The sequence below is a fragment of the Chaetodon trifascialis genome, chromosome 23 (assembly GCF_039877785.1).
Source record: "Chaetodon trifascialis isolate fChaTrf1 chromosome 23, fChaTrf1.hap1, whole genome shotgun sequence".
Lineage (NCBI taxonomy): Eukaryota > Metazoa > Chordata > Actinopteri > Chaetodontiformes > Chaetodontidae > Chaetodon > Chaetodon trifascialis.
Genome location: NC_092078.1, coordinates 2,165,842 through 2,182,894, shown reverse-complemented (window position 1 = coordinate 2,182,894; position 17,053 = coordinate 2,165,842). Strand labels below are relative to the sequence as shown.

Here is a 17,053-nt window from a genome sequence, read left to right as displayed (position 1 = left end):
CATTGTTGGAAACCAGAGTTGAAAGTTTATTTTATGTAATAAACACATAAAATTAAGGTGGAGTGTTTTGCTGTGAGGACATCGTCTCTGTGTCCATCTTCATTCACTGAGGTGTCCTCCAGCTCCTCTCTCTCCATTTTCACTCTTTCTTTTTGCTCGTCTTCTCTGTCATGTTGATGTTTTTCATTTGTTTCTCTTCTTCATGTTCTTGCTCCTCCTCCTCCTCCTCCTCCTCCTCCTGAAGCTTACTCTGTTGCTCTGCACTCTGTTCGTCCTCCACAGTCTCTCTCTGGTCCTTGTTTTGTCCAGTGAGGCTGGACAGTCATTTCTTTGGAATTACTGTTGTTGACTATTGACTAATTTAAAGTAACGCTTGCTCTTGGCACCTGTGTGCAGACAGAAGAGGAAATCTGCTCAGATCTGCACACACACACACACACACACACACACACACACACTTTCTGTTTCTGTTTAATCCTGAACATTGTGTTAACGTCAGGACAGCCAGTAAAGAGCTGTGACGAGCTGCAGATAAAGAAATGTTCATGTGACTTACATTTATTATCAGGAATAGTGCGACAGCACTCAAACCACAAAGAATGACGAGGCTCCAAATGCATTTGGAAGTGGAATGAACGATGAAGAGATCAGCTGAAATGACAGAACACAGCTGGACCTGAACTGTTCAAAACCCAAACAGTGATGATTTGTTTCATTTATTTAGAGCTGATTGTCTACCTGCAACATGGACGTTTGTCTCTCTGGTCTGGCTGATGGTCTTCTGCTGGACTCTACAGGTGAAGGTGTTGCTGTGTCTCTTGTCCACAGTCACTCTGCTGCTGACAGTATAGAGACCATCAGGACCTCTGACTGTCTCTGTGGGTCCAGCAGGGAGGACGTGTCCCTCAGCGTCCAGCCAGGACACCTCAGGCTGTGGATACCAGCCTTCAGACTCACAGCTTAAAACTTGTCCTGTGTTTCTGTCCATGTCTGCTAAAGCAGTGACGGGTGTGGAGACAGCACCTGACCATAAGAGACGAGCAATTTCAAAGTGTGAGCTCACCTCAAACAAACTGTGAGAAACTGATTAGAGACGAGCTAAAAACATTCAAATGAGATATTTAAAGCGTTACAAACACGTCGAATGTATTTAGTGCCTCATAAAGCATCTGCAGCCTTCATGTCTGCGCTGGTATCAGCAGTTATTGTGGGATTTACAGGCAGCCTGTGGTGTGTTTGGCCTCCGTACAGGCCATGAAACAATGCCTCTATCTGTGAGGGTGTCATGAAAGAGGAAATGAGCTCCGCTTTTTGCAGCGGGCAGTGAACATGTTCATTTCTGCTGTAAAGTTTGACATTTCAGTGGGGGTCTATGGGCATCGACTCGCTTTTGGAGCCAGCCTCAAAGGGCCACCTTTAATGTTTGTCCTCTACTCACTGACTTTGCACATTAAAGCATTGATCTTCTACCTGTTTTACTTTGCTTTCTCTGTTTCAAGGCAGCTTAATTCTGAAAGGTTCATTTGTGCTTTTCATGGCAGCGAGTCTGACTTACCAACAGTGAGTTCGATGGAAGCTTCTTTCTTCAGTGACTGAAGGATGCACTTGTACTTTGCTGCATCAGACAGTTTCACTCTGGAGAGTTTCAAGGAGACGTTTCCATTCTTCATTTCATCCACAGACAGAACTGTGCGATAATAATAAGATGGATTTGGAAACGTCAGTCGTCCATCTTTGTGAACATGAATGTACTGTGGGTCTAAACCAGGTCTGGTCCACACCACTGTCTCAGCTCTGGCATCGATGGGAGGTTCAAGGTGACAGGGCAGAATGACATCATCACCAGCCAGGGCGACAATTATTTGATCTGAACAAATCAACTGTGACTGAGCTGCGAGGAAAACCAAAGAACAGGAGAAACATACATGAGTCACACGTCATCAGATTACAAAGAAAATTCAGAGAAACTGTTTGAAGAAGCTGCATTAAAAACAGGGAGAAGGCCTTCAAACGTGACATTATGTCGAACTTTTTCCTTTTTTCAATGGTCAGAAGTGTTTTGTGTGGAAATTACCTTCAGAAGTCTTCATCAGAAAAATGAAGAGCAGGACGCTGATGGACAGTCCATCACTGCAGGCTGTCATTGGACGGAGCATCCTGAGCTGAAGACAAAAGGCTGGTTTGGTAGAAAAGGTTCAACTCGTCTCTTTGCTGTGTCTCACTGAACTGACTGTCATCTGTTCAGTTGTTACTGATGTGATGTCACTTCCTGTTATAAACTGAACCCAACCACAGCCTCTCTGCCTTTATTGTCACGTATAAAACAATGTAAATACACAGAGGCGTGAACAAGCGGTCGGCCGTGGGAACCGCAGAGTTTCTGCTGCTGCACTTCCTTTTTCTGAGACAATGACTTTACAGTTTTGCTTTTAGAAAGTCAACTTATTGTAGTTTGCAGTGTAATACTGGGGCTCACTGACAGTCTATAGATTGTGTATTTGTGCTTCTTTTACGGCCTGCGAGTACTTCGTCCCTCACTGCTGAAGTACAGCTTATACTGCAATCTTTCACTTCGACTCCGTGTGGAAAATCAGTTCAAAGGTTCCTTTAAGAGGTTTGTATAAAAAATCTGTAAAAGCATAAAATACAATCATTTTGACTAAAATCCAAAACGTCTGCCTAAAAATGTGACTCCACCTGATACAGACGACAACTGTATGATGATAAAAAGCCAAAGAAACTAGAGAGACTCTGCTTTGAAGTTTTTAAAACTATGACATGTCAGAATTTAGCAGGAAAGTTTTACTTTCTTTTACTTCCTCGTTGTCCTCGATCCTCAGTGCCTTCCCTCGCTACGGTCAGCGGTGAGAATGTGTGTCTGTGTGTGTGTATACTGTATGTGTGTTGTTGTGGGTGTGTATATGTACATATGGAAAGTGGGGGGGTGTCTGTTTTTCTATTTTCCTTTATAATGTTTTTAACTGCTGTAAAGCACCTTGTGTTATGTTTTATTATGCATGAAAAGTGCTATATAAATAAAGTTTGATTTGATTTGATTTGGATTTACTTACTAAAGCAACTCTTACCTCCAGCGTCTGTCACAATGTGAGGAAGTATGAGTACATGACTTTGTGAGCTGATGAAAAGCCTCCAAACATCCGTCTGTTTCCACCTCTCAGCCCTCCCTCGAGTTGATACGGCTGTTGATGAGTTTTAAGAAATGGCAGTAATACAATATCGTGGATACCAGCTGCTGTAAAACCTCAACGAAGAAGAAGAAAACCACTAATCTTAATTGTAATGTACATGTAATTAATGCACTTTATTTTCTGCGTTGGAAGTGCGGCTCAGCACCATGGAAACTCAATTAGCTGTAGTTCGCCAGGCCCCCGTAGCCGGTGGCTGAAAGACTGAAAAGCTTAAAAAATTGAGTTTGAATGTGGACTGAATGGCTCAATGAGTAAAGGAACTGTGGGAACTTTTAGGTCTTGAGCAGTTTTGAAGTGCAAGCAAGAGGGTTCAACTGTCTGATCCAATTTCTCAGGATGATAGAGGACCGTTGAAATTCTGAGGACGTGGCTTTGATCCTCATGACACTGAAGAGAAAATTGAGTTTGAGTGTGTTGCACTGAATGGCTCACAGGACAAGAGAACCGAAGTTGGTTGGACGTCCTTCCAGGCCACACGTGTATGGCTACTATGAGGACAATTACGTCTATGAAGAAACTGCCCATTTTGCCTCCTGGCAACTAGGGCAGCAACAAAGGTTCTCCACTCTGGTCGATTCTGGGCTGTTTTCTGGACACCTTCCCATGTCAGGCTCATAGATTTCATTTCTTCCTCTACTGTGCGACGCCAGGTGTTCTTGGGTCGTCCTCTCTTTCTTCTTCCTTCAGGTGTCCAGTGAAGGGCTACTCTTGGGATGCTGTCTTGCTCGCTTCTCAAAACATGCCCAATCTAATTCCAGCGCTGCTTTGTTACAATGCTATCCATGCTGTCCTGTTGGCATCTTGTCAATAGATCTTCATTTGTTATCCTGTTAGCATTCTGCACTATACAGGAGAGTGGATAGCACGCAGCCCTGATATAACTTAAGTTCTGTCTTGGTTCTATATTGCTGGGATTTCCATATGTTGTTTAACATTCTGAATGCATTTCTGGCTTTATTGATTCTGTTTTTCATGTCGTTGTGTGCACCCCCATCAGTTGAACTCCTTTGTTGTTTTTAGAGCTTCACCATGTATTGTACCTCATGGATTGGTAGTGCATCTGAGATGTTTAGTGCCATCACTCCAGATTTCCTCTGGTTTATTTTCAGGCCAACTTGCTGTCCAACGTAGCCGAGGCGTAATGTCTTGCATGTGTTGGTGAGTGGGACTCAGTTGTCAGTAGATGACCTTTTTTGTCTACTATTGGAGTTTCAGTTGTTCATCTGTTTCTGCCACTCACGATTTTGGTGATCTTACAGACTTTCCTTTGCTCCCTTTTCTTAGCTGCCTCTTCTGCTTGACTTGCAAGATTTTCTAGATATGCCCGCTTGTCAGCTCTGGCTTTGATTCTCACTGCTTTGTTGGTACTGTTTCCTGTATTTTTCCTTTTGCCATCCAGACTTTGACTCATTTATTTGTTTCTTTAGGGCCCTTCTATTTCCTACAGTTTGCCATGTGTCTTCACTTATCCAACCCTTCTTTTTCCTGTTCTTGTATCCAGGGCAGGCTTCACTGGTCTTCAAATAGGCTGCTTTGGTCTGTTCCCACATAGTGTTGATATCGTCTGATTTCGGCTCTGTATTATCCAACATATTTAGTTGCAGCACAAAATAACCTTAGTGTCATGTAGCTTTCCAACATCGAATTGCTTTCTGGCTGTATTTCTGCTCCCTGGTTTCCTAAGCTTTACTCTCCACAAAGCTGTGACCAAGTGATGGTCACTACCAACGTCAGCTCTTCGTTTGACCTTGACATCAAACAACAAACGTCTCCAGGTACCATTTATCATGAGATGATCTATTTGATTTCGATCCCTTCCATTCCTCCCAATCCAACAGAGAGGTATGAAGAAACCAGGCTCCTTTATTGCCTGCTGATAGCAAAACATGTATTTTCATGTAGACAAAACCCTGAAAAACAACCCCAGACCACAAACCTCCTTCACTAAACTTTACAGTAGGCACTTTGCATTCCAATAGGTTAGGGTTCTCCTAACATCTGCCAAACCCTGATTATTCATCAGACTGCCAGATGATTCATCACTCCAAGGAACACATTTCTACTGCTCCAGAGTCCAGTGGCAGCATCCTTTGACACAACACTCAACAGTCCATCAGCGTGGTCAGGGAAGCATCACATTACTCTACATATGTGAAGATCAAGACACCAACAACCTGTTCAACGACTGGTCGCAACTCAACTCTCTCATGTCTCTGGTCAACAAGACCACACATGTCCTAGCCGAGCAGGAGACGACCCACACCTGGCAATGAAACGAGGACACAGTGCATTATTCTGTCTTTTGGGTCGTATCTGATCACATGATGATGTGAGGGTTGTGTGCAGCTGTTTGGCCATGGAAACCCATTTCATGAAGCGCTCGACACCATTCCTGCTGCTGTTGCCTCCAGAACTCTGCAGCGACTGATGCAACCGAAGGCAGGGGATTTCTACATGCTCTGGCACTCTTTGGTCCTGCTTGGTGAGCCTGCTTGGTCTATCCCTTCATAGTCAAGCCGCTGTTGTTGTTCCAAGGCGATTTCACTTCACAATAATAGAACTTAAAGTACTGTTGACCAGAAAATTGATCCCAGGACAAAGTGGCCAAATCCTGTTGTTTTATTGAGAAAGTATAACAGCAAGTAAAAAGTGTGTTAAGAAGTAGTAGTAGAACTGAATGAAAGCTGACATTACAGTAACAAGTATTGATGGTTATGAGTAAGGGACATAATCTAGACCATCAAACGGGACAGGCTTTTAAAAATATCTCTGCAACAAGTTTTTCAAGTTTTGTTCTTTCTACAGAGAACACAGAGACACCGAAGAACCAGACCAAAAACAGAACCCAAAGCCAGGATAAAGAGGTTCAGTGAATGTAGTGTTGAAGGTGTGGAGGTGGATCAGTGAGTCAGAGGAGACTCTGTAGAAAGACAGGATGCCAGCAGGATAGTCCACATACACTCCTACCCTGTTGGAGTCAGAGAAGGAGCACGAGGAGGAGATGAATGTTCCTTTGTTACTATGGCAGACAGTGTAACCACCATCACAGCAGATCAGAGTCCAGGACTGATCAGTCATTCCAAAAAAACAGTCTTTGTTTCCTCTCCTTCTGATTCCTCTGTAAGTCACTGACACAGAAACCCCTCCTCTCCACTCCACTTCCCAGTAACAGCGACCAGTCAGACTAGTTCTACAAAGCAACTGACAACACCCGTCAAACCTGTCTGGATGATCAGGATATGGCTGATCCTCGTCCACACATGTCACTTTCATATTGTTGTCAGACAGTTTGATGTTTCTGTTCACTGTGTTTGTGTCGATTGTGAGTTCACAGGAATCTGATGGAGAGAACAGGACAGAAAAAAGCTGCAGTTACTGAACTATCATCTGTTCATGTATTGAAGATGGTAGAATGTGTACTGATTTGTTTTCATGGATAAAATTAAAAAACAGACTTACACTTCCTCAGACCTGGTCTCAACCACTGGACTCCAGCAGGCTCCATCCTGAAAAAGACAGAGAGAACCAAAGACAGAGACATGACTCCAGCTCTTCCTCCTCTCTCAGACTGTCTGTGGCTGCAGCAGGTCTCTTCATACCTGAGACTGTCCAGTCTCCAGTGTGGACTCTCCAGTCCATCAGACAGCAGCTCCACTCCTGAGTCTCCTGGATGATTGTAGCTCAGGTCCAACTCTCTCAGATGGGATGGGTTGGAGCTCAGAGCTAAGGCCAGAGAAGCACAACCTTCCTCTGTGATCATACAGCCTGACAGCCTGCAAACACACAGAACAACACACACAGCAGACCATCTGAGAATTCAAATACAAGAAGATAAATAATGAGTGCTGTGTGACTTCACAGTGGTAAATCAAAGCAGCCCACAGAGGAAATGAATCTGGTCTTTAGCCTGAAACCAGTGCTTGATGAACCCCGCTGTGAATACACAGCTGTATCTTTGTCTTTTGATTGTTTTTCGTTCGGATACAAATTTAGTATAAATCTTTAGAGTCATCCATTGCATTTAATAATCCTACAACAAAAGCAAAAATGAGGAATTTCCCCTCGTGGGACAAATAAAGGAGAATTGAATTGAATTGAATTGAATTGAATTGAATTGAATTGAATTGAATTGAATTGAATTGAATTGAATTGGATTGGATTGGATTGGATTGGATTGGATTGGATTGGAAGAGTGGAGTGACATGCGCTCGTTTGGGCTGGTTACATACCAGGCGAGCTGCTGCATTCTGCATCATCTGCAAAGGTTTTAGTGGGCATGCTGGGAGCCCTGCCAGTAAGGAAATACAATAGTCGAGGCGTGATAGTACCACTTGTACACTTGTACTAGGAGTTGTGTTGCATGCTCAGACTGGTAGGGTCTGATCTTCCTGATGTTGTACAGGGCAAATCAGCATGACCGAGCAATAGAGGCCACATGCTCTTTGAAAGTTAGCTGGTCATTGATCAAGACACCCAAGTTTCTGGCAGATTTTGCAGGAGTGAGCAGACCCGAGTCAAGCTGGATACTGATCTGTTGTTGTATAGAGGGACCAGCAGGGATGACAAGGAGCTCAGTCTTTGACAGGTTAAGCTGAAGGTGTCGTTCCTTCATCCATGCCAAGATATCGGCGAGGCATGCCGATATCCGAGCCAAGACTGTGGGGTCATTTGGCGGGAATGAAAGGAGGAGCTGGGTATCGTCAGCATATGAATGGTATGAGAGGCCATGTGAGCAGATGACTGCACAAAGTGTGGTAGTGTATATTGAGAAGAGAAGGGATCCAAGCACTGACCCTTGTCCCTGTGGACAAGTAGTGAGATGATTAAAAAGATACAAACTACCGCTGAAGTTTAAACAAATCATGTTATCAGACACAATCCTTCACAGATCAATGTAAATCTGATTTCAAATGGTCATCAATTGAATGGGTTCTTGAATCCTGACCTGAGAGCTTCCAGTGCACAGTGTGGACTCTCCAGTCCAGCAGACAGCAGCTTCACTCCTGAATTCTGCAAGTTGTTGTTACTCAGGTCCAGCTCTCTTAGACTGGAGGACTGGGAGCTGAGAACTGAGCACAGAGCTTCACAGCTTCTCTCTGAGAGGTTACAGCCATTCAGTCTGAAGAGACAGAACAAGTGAGATGTTGTTCATAATTTCTCCTGCAGAATAATAGCAGAGAATGTATAGATGAATAAATCCCACCTACAGAGCTTTCCTGGAGGCTTTGACCACTGGCAGCAGCCTCAGAAGAGCCTCCTCTGAAGCAGAGAACTTCTTCAGGTCAAACACATCCAGATCTTCCTGTGATGACAGTAAGATGAAGACCAGAGCTGACCACTGAGCAGGAGACAGTTCATCTGTGGAGAGACTTCCTGAACTCAGGGACTGTTGGATCTCCTCCACCAGAGAACGATCATTCACTTCATTCAGACAGTGGAACAGATTGATGCTTTGCTCTGCAGAGTGCATTTCTTCAATCTTCTTCTTGATGTACTCGGCCGTTACCTGATTGGATTTTGAGCCACTTCCTGTCTGTGTCAGCAGGCCTCGTAGGAAACTCTGATTGGTCTGCAGGGAAAGACCCAGGAGGAATCGGAGGAACAAGTCCAGGTGTCCATTTGGACTCTGTAAGGCCTTGTCCACTGCACTCTGGTAGAAGTGTGTCTCTGCATATTCGTGATTAGTTGATTGTTCTACCTGTTCTTCTGACAGCAGATTGACACCAGAGTTGATGAAGGTCAGATGGACATGAAGAGCAGCCAGAAACTCCTGAACACTCAGATGGACGAAGCAGAACACCTTGTCCTGGTACAGTCCTCTCTCCTCTTTGAAGATCTGTGTGAACACTCCTGAGTACACTGAGGCTGCTCTGATATCGATGCCACACTCTGTCAGGTCTGATTCATAGAAGACCAGGTTTCCTTTCTGCAGCTGCTCAAAAGCCAGTTTTCCCAGAGACTCAATCATCTTCCTGCTCTCTGGAGTCCAGTGTGGATCTGACTCAGCTCCTCCATCATACTTGATGTTCTTCACTTTGGACTGAACCACCAGGAAGTGGATGTACATCTCAGTCAGGGTCTTGGGCAGCTCTCCTTCCTCTCTGGTCTTCATCACATCCTCCAGAACTGTAGCAGTGATCCAGCAGAAGACTGGGATGTGGCACATGATGTGGAGGCTTCGTGATGTCTTGATGTGGGAGATGATCCTGTTGGCCTGCTCCTCATCTCTGAACCGCTTCCTGAAGTACTCCTCCTTCTGTTCATCAGTGAACCCACTGACCTCTGTCACCATATCAACACACTCAGGAGGGATCTGATTGGCTGCTGCAGGTCGTGTGGTTATCCAGAGGCGAGCAGAGGGAAGCAGGTTCCTCCTGATGAGGTTTGTCAGGAGCACATCCACTGAGGTGGCCTCTGTAGCATCAGTCAAGATCTTATTGTTGGTGAAGTCCAGAGGAAGTCGACACTCATCCAGACCGTCAAAGATGAACACAACGTGAAACTCTTTAAACCTGCAGGTTCCTGCTTCTTTGGTTTCAGGAAAGAAGTGATGAACAAGTTCCACCAAGCTGAACTTTTTCTCTCTCAGCACATTCAGCTCTCTGAAAGTGAATGGAAACATGAACTGTATGTCCTGGTTGGCTTTGTCTTCAGCCCAGTCCAGAGTGAACTTCTGTGTTAAGACCGTCTTCCCAATGCCAGCCACTCCCTTTGTCATCACTGTTCTGATTGGTTCATCTCGTCCAGGTGAGGGTTTAAAGATGTCTTCTTGTCTGATTGTGGTTTCTGGTCCGTGTGGTTTCCTGGATGCTGTTTCAATCTGTCTGACCTCATGTTCATCATTGACCTGTCCAGTCCCTCCCTCTGTGATGAAGAGCTCTGTGTAGATCTGATTCAGGAGGGTCCGCTTTCCTGCTTTAACGATCCCCTCGGACACACACTGGAACTTCTCCTTCAGGTTACATTTAAGTTTGTGTTGACAAATTGCAAGATATTCTGAATGGACATACAAAATATAATATCTGTAAGTGATTTACAACGTACATGACACTTGAATCCCCTTAAAGAGTGCAAATACAAACATATAAATGTTGAATTAAATCTTTGGAGAAATCCTCTTACTGCTCTGCAGACGCTCAGCCAGTTCCTCCTCCTTCATTCTCCTCAGGAAGTGCTGTGTGATCTTCAGAAATGCATCTCTGCAGCTCCTCCTCTGGTTTTCATCCTCACCTTCCAGCACCTCCTCATCCTCCCTCCGACTCTCTGAGTAATCCTGGTAATCTGAACTCAGAACCTTCTGGAAGTTCTTCAGCTCGTTCTTCACGAACGTGACAATGTCCTTGTCCAGCCGCTGGAACAGAAGATTTTAGAAATCACAAAAAGTGCACTCGTGGAAGCAAACATCAGGTCCACGTTGAACAGACTGACAGTCCACTGGTTTAAAAAGTGCAGTGTGGAGATTATTGTGAACAGATGTAAGAATAGCTGTTGTGAATGCACAGACCATAAATATGCAGTCCAGGTGAGTTTGATGCTGCTGGGCAGGCTGACCAACGGGAACCTCAGAGCTCTCCTGGTGGACTCTGTGGAGGAATCATGAAGAATTAGCTCACGTTATGTCCATCAACATGGAGACAAAGACAAGCTGAAGGTCCTGAGGTTAAGTGTTGATCACAACATTGAATCAGATGGCTTCCCCTTACATCAACATGTGGTTGTGCTGCTGATCCCAGTGATCCCACTGTCAGCAGCACCAATAAAAAAGTGTGGATCCTCAGACACTTTGCGTTGGTTCATTCTGTGTTTTAGCTGATCCCAGTCTGGCTGTTATTAAGATTAACACTGAAGAACCTTACTTTTATTAATCACCACACATCATGCCATGCATCGGTGAACTCAACACACACACAACATGCACATGTCATGCTTAAGGTGAAATTATTCCTCCGCGGCAGACCAGGAGCAGTGGGCTGCCAGCCGACAGCGGTGCCCGGGGACCCAGTTCCTTGTTGTCACCACTAGTCAGGTGGTGATCTTCTTGCATGTTTTTAGTGGGGGTATATTTTATGGATGATACCGCAGGTGAACACGGGGAGAACATGCAAACTCCACACAGAAAGGCCCCTTTCCTCGAGCAGCAGGCACTGAAGGCACGGAGGAAGACACGCCCCCCTGCCCCAGGCGGGAAGCGAACCCGGCACCTTCTAGCTGTGAGAGACAGCATTACCACCGTGCCACCTGACAAGTTTCTGTTTCTGATGTCGCATGACCGAAAAACGAGAAAAGGTGAATTTGATGGAACTCGGTGGAATCAGGGTTAGCCTTTGTTAGCAACTAGTATCTGTTAGCCTCAATAAAACAACTGTTTATACACATACAGCTTGACAAACTTCTCTTAGTTAACAGTTAAAACATGAATCTGTAGTGTTTTAATGTTAATAACAGCTCACCTCTTTGCAGCAGAGGGCTGCTGTCTTTTAAACTCAATTGGTAGTTTCATTGACCTGTCGCTCTTGATGGACACCCAGCTTGGTCCAGGTTCACGTCCAGGTTCTGCTCCCCTATAGAGCCTGTTAGACAGACAGACCACCAGGGATGGAAATTCACTTTTTATTCTCCAGACACAGAAACTGCTGGAGCAACTAGCAGCTATCAACAAGAAAATGTTCAACACACCAAAGTTCAATAAAACTTTGTACTTTTAGTGTCATCGTCTCAGTTTTCCATAAAACAGCGGATCAACACAGGACTACACTTCCTACTAGGGCTGGGCGATATGGCTGAAAACTGTATCACGATATAAGTGTTTTATATCAGTCGATATTGATAATTATTGATATTTTTTATTACCTATTTAAAATAAGGACCAGGAGAAAAATACATTACATTTAAACATTTTTATTTTAAATTTAACCTTCCTCTGATTATAATCCCCTCAGCTATAAAGGCAGAAAGGAAAGGAAATGTCAACACAACCATGGAAAACACTCAAATAATAAATGTAAATAAAAGTCAAAATGTAAACAGAGAGAAACTTTTTTCTGCAGGTTTAGTGCAGAAAGTTCACAAGCTGATTCACCTTCTGCTGAATAAAATGTTTTTAAATATGTGCAGTGTTTTGTCAACATAGCAGAAACTGAGGTGACATCTGTAACATAGAAACAAACAAACAAACATGATAGACAGCACAGTAACACTGACTGAACTATAAAACCAGCCTAGACATATGAACAACTTTAGTCACTCTTCTTACTCTAAACATACATGAACTATTCAATTAGATTTTTATTGCGAGTGTATTTAAAAACAACACGTGTAAGAGCTGTTTGTAACCTGGCTTCTCCTCAGAGCTCAGTGAAGCGTGTCTTTAGCTATATGATATGCCGCTGCCTCCGTTACGTCTTCGTGCCTTTTAGATGATTTGTCATCAGGCACTGAAGCAGATACCTCTGCATGGTGGTCTGCTGCTTGTCGGTGGTGCTGCGGTTGTCGGACGTTGGCGAATACGGCTGCGCTCCAAAGAGTGAGCGCGGCTAAGATGGTTAATAAGTTTGTGGTGTTACCGGTCTTGGTGGGGACGAAAGTCTTGCATAAGTTACAGAACACATCGGTCTGACTACGGTCCGACTTATAAAATCCAAAAAACTCCATACTGGCGAGCTGACTTTCCCTGTTTTATCGACGATTTCTTCGCTCGCTGCAGCGCTCACTTTCTATTTCTCATCTCACTCCTCACGAAGCATCAAACACAAGACAACGCGATGGTGCAACTGAACTTGATAATGTTACATGATTGGCGTGTTAGCGCGTCTCTCTCACTGATTAGCGATTACTCCCTACGTTGCTCAGTTACCTGAGAGCGAGTGCCTTTGTTCATGCAACCAACCTCGCTTCGCAACTTCACGTTTCTTCCGACGAAGAAAAAAAATATTTTATTTGATCTTCATTACGTGTCTATCGCGAGACATATCGCTATCGTTTTATCGCCCAGCCCTACTTCCTACAACAGAACTTGAGTAGATGTACTTACCATCCACCAATCAGTGGGATCAGGGTTAGCCTTCATTAGCAGCTAGCATCTCTTAGCCTCAATAAAATCACTTTTTTATACTCAGAACATGTGAGCTGAGAAAGAGTTGAAGACTGGTTATACTGGGCAGCTTTCACAGTTTGTGAAGGAGAACGATGCTGAAAACGAACATACAGGTTTAACAAACTTCTCCGGATCAACAGTTTAAACATGAATGTGTAACATTTGAACAGATGAACAGTTCACCTCCTCGCAGCAGAGGCTTGTTCTGCTGGACAATCAACGAGGCGAACTTTAGACCAATCGCTGTTGAAGGACACAGAGGTGGACCCACATCCAGAGCTGGGTCCAGGTTCAGCAGAGGCTGGTCTCTCATAGATCCTGTTACACAGAGACGAAGACCACCAGGGACAGAAATTCATTCTTCATTCTTCAGACACAGAAGCTGCCGGAGAAACCAGCAGCTATCAACAAGAAAATGATCCAATCTTTCAAAATTATCAAAGCTTTTAATGTACATGTGGGCATCAGAGTGGAAAGACGTGAGCGTGTCCTTTAACACTAATCTTCCTTTAACCTTCATCATCATCATCATCATTGTAGGAGAATGTGAACATTACAAGGACGACTGGTCAAATTGGACCTAATGAGGACAAACTTCAGCAGCGAGCAGCATGAGGAGGAAACATGAACATATTGTCCAACACGAGTTTAATACTGAGAGCGACTTACTGTCTGTCAGAGACATGTTGTTTAAAATGGGGAAAGGGGACATCCATTGACCCGTCACTCCTGAAGGACACACAGCTGGGTTCTGGTCCAGGCTCAGGTCCAGGTCCAGCAGAGTCTGGTGTGTCCTGCTGCTCCGGCCTTCAACACAACACACACAGAGCTTTGAGCCTGAATACTGACAGTGGAGGCGAGTCCTGGACAGTTAGAGATCCTCGTCTCACCTCTGAGCTTTGGTCTGGAGCTCATGTTCCTCGCGCTGACTCATGCTGCTGAACTCTCATCATCTCACACACACTCTGATCTGGAAACACAAATCATTCATCAGCACGTCAGCTGAAATCACTCTTTGCATCATTTCTCCTGTCGAAGCATCAGCTGCTGCTCCACTGACTGCCTGTTAACTGTTTGTGTCAGAGCTGCTGTAGTTCCACGGTCAGTCCACTGGGTGGCGCCATGAAGCTGCATGGAGGACCATTCAGTGACACACAGAAGGACTGATGTGGACTGATGTGGACTGATGTGGACTGACAGAATCCCTGCAGAAAATAACTTGACGCAACAAGCTACAGCTGATTATTTCACACCTGAATTAAACCTCCAGTTTAACAACATTCATTTATTTCCCTGTCACGGACAATAAAACATAACATCTTTTGCTAGGAAAACAAATAATATTGACTTTTTATGGGTCTAAACATTCATAATAAACACCTTCAAACTTCCTGTAAATGAATCTAACTGTAGGCATTAAGTGGAGGCTCAGCAGCACGGAGGAAAACTACCAACAAATACATATACAAATATGTATACTACAAATACTCCAGCAGTCAAGTACTATCAGTGTCATGTAGCTCAAGTATCAGCAGTAAAAGTACATGAACACGTACCTGAAAACTGCACTTAAGTACAATTCTTGAGTAAATGTACTTTGTACCACTGAACAGATCTATGAACAAAGATCCAATCAATCAAGTGTAAATAAAACATCAAAAGATGAATGTAATGACCTCTTTCATGTGTTTCTTCAGTGTTGATCCAACGTGTATTTGGGGTCATGAGCATTCACGACAAACACAAGACAGTACTATAATGAAGTACCTTTTACTACCAACAACGAAGCAGAGTACTGTGACAGTACTGCAGTACTGTTTCAGTCCGGATGTGTTGCAAACAGTTCATTTGACAGAAAAAGAAAAACACAGAACCCATTTAAAGCGATTACAAGGAAATGGCGCCTGAAGTGACGTAACGATAACGAGTAAGAGGAAACCCAGCCAACCGCCTGCCGCCATACTTATGAACAGGTAAGTGAAGTGTCAGTGATGTAAAACAGATATGAGTAGCTCAGACCAGTGATGGCGAGATGAAGCTTCTTGGAGCCTTGAAGCCTTCCAGCCAAATAGTTCACAAAAAGGTTCATTTCTTGAGGCTTCATGTGCACACAAACCCCCCATGCTGGTCAAAGACTGCTAAACAGCCAGATATATCATAGGTGGTGATGGGTCATACCATGCCGACGCTTCGGAGCGGAACCTATAAATTATAGGCAATTGTAATTTTATCAATTTGCAATGAACTCAAGACTGTCCTGCAACAGTGCAGCCGTGGGAATGACTGCCAAGTAAAATAAATCCATTCATCTTCATAAATGCATTTTCATTCATGTATTCATTCATATAAATAAAATTTAGATTGTTTTTAGATTGTTTATTGTATTATGGGTATGTAACATGACAATACAATGGAATCTAATATCACTTGTCAAATGTTTATCAGTAAATAATTTTGTCAACGTTTGAATAACTCATAATGGCAGAGGAACATTGCGTTCAAACTGCTGCAGTGTTTTAACAAGGTAAGGGGTGGACGTGCTGTGAACATGAAGAGGGCAGTTAATTTGATTGTGCAACTTAAGGACTTCATTCATTTTACTCAGAAACAAAATATGCCACATTCCCCTCATTATTTTGATGCAAAGCACAAGCATGCTTCAGCACGGATGAGCTGTTGTTGGTGTACATCAATTCTTTAGCACACAACAAACACTTCACGTTAAAGTACATTGCATAACAAACATAAAACACATTTAATAATGTTACTGAAAGTGTACTTATGTACTTATTTTATTGGGAGAGATCAGATCAAAATGTTCCCACACGGAGGAAAACTTTCTCTTTCTCACAGGCTCCATCAAAATAAGCACCAGTATAACAAAATGCTCGTCTATGTCACACACAAACCAAACAAATCGCCAACATTAACCCATGAAGTATGAGCGGATCCATTGCGGTGTTTAAATCGCGCCGATACTCGAACCAATTCCTGAACCGGCGAGGCTTCAAACGTAATCAGTGACGTCATTCGCCCTAAACTACACAAGCCTCGATACGCGCTTCACCAAACACTTCCGGGATTTCTCGACATCATTGGCACGGTACGACCATCACTAGCTCAGACATGTAATGATCGACATAAACTGTTCGGCCGCGCGGAGCCGCGTTTAGCGGCTCGTCGCCGCTTCCTCCGCTGGCTGTTCAGGCAGGAAAAGCTGCCTTCAGTCATCGGTGCGCGGAGCTGCTCAGTAAAAACAACCCTGTTCTCAACTCCCGAGGACCAGTTCACTATCTCTGCTCTTATTCCACCGTTTCACCTCTCCCCACGCAACACAGGCGCCAGATTTCTGCTGGTTTTACTCAACAAGCTAACAACAGTTAGCACGAACACGATGAGCAGAGAGTCCTTAAAGTGTGAAACGGTGAAAAATGTCGTAACATACCTGAAGAGAAGAAGCAGCAGCGCCAGGCGGCTGAAAGTGAAAGTAACCTCTGAACAGTAGTGTTGTGTCGTTCGTGAACGATTCGTTCAAAAGAACGAATCTTTTAAGTGAACGTACTGAACCGAATCACTTCCTCAAGTGATTCGTTCGTTTCTCATTTCAGTTGAACTGTCAGCAGCGCCGGGCGGGCAGCCGGCGAGCCGCTGCAGGCAGCGAGGGAGGGAACGCGCGCGCCGACTGCGCCGCGTCACCGACGCCTGAATCACTCAATGAACGACACTCTCCTGAATCATTTTCCTCTGAGGG

General features: G+C 44.2%; 2 protein-coding genes across 2 annotated transcripts; both read right to left on the bottom strand.

Moving 5' to 3' along the window:
* Positions 1 to 336: 336 nt before the first annotated feature.
* On the bottom strand, positions 337 to 3,132 carry LOC139351747 (butyrophilin subfamily 3 member A2-like). Its single transcript, XM_070993752.1, has 6 exons — positions 3,087 to 3,132; positions 2,075 to 2,162; positions 1,556 to 1,891; positions 739 to 1,023; positions 592 to 651; positions 337 to 386 (listed from the first exon to the last, which is right to left on the bottom strand). The coding sequence occupies exons 2-6, from the start codon at positions 2,154 to 2,156 to the stop codon at positions 337 to 339; spliced, it is 813 nt and encodes a 270-aa protein (XP_070849853.1). The 5' UTR covers positions 2,157 to 2,162; positions 3,087 to 3,132.
* Positions 3,133 to 5,798: 2,666 nt separating this feature from the next.
* On the bottom strand, positions 5,799 to 16,798 carry LOC139351126 (NLR family CARD domain-containing protein 3-like). The gene is made up of 12 exons (XM_070992855.1): positions 16,748 to 16,798; positions 14,193 to 14,272; positions 13,972 to 14,109; positions 13,486 to 13,620; positions 11,660 to 11,779; positions 10,714 to 10,792; positions 10,332 to 10,560; positions 8,417 to 10,205; positions 8,155 to 8,328; positions 6,809 to 6,982; positions 6,669 to 6,715; positions 5,799 to 6,547 (listed from the first exon to the last, which is right to left on the bottom strand). Exons 2-12 carry the CDS (start codon positions 14,234 to 14,236, stop codon positions 6,009 to 6,011), a joined length of 3,468 nt encoding a protein of 1,155 aa, XP_070848956.1. The 5' UTR covers positions 14,237 to 14,272; positions 16,748 to 16,798; the 3' UTR covers positions 5,799 to 6,008.
* Positions 16,799 to 17,053: the final 255 nt, after the last annotated feature.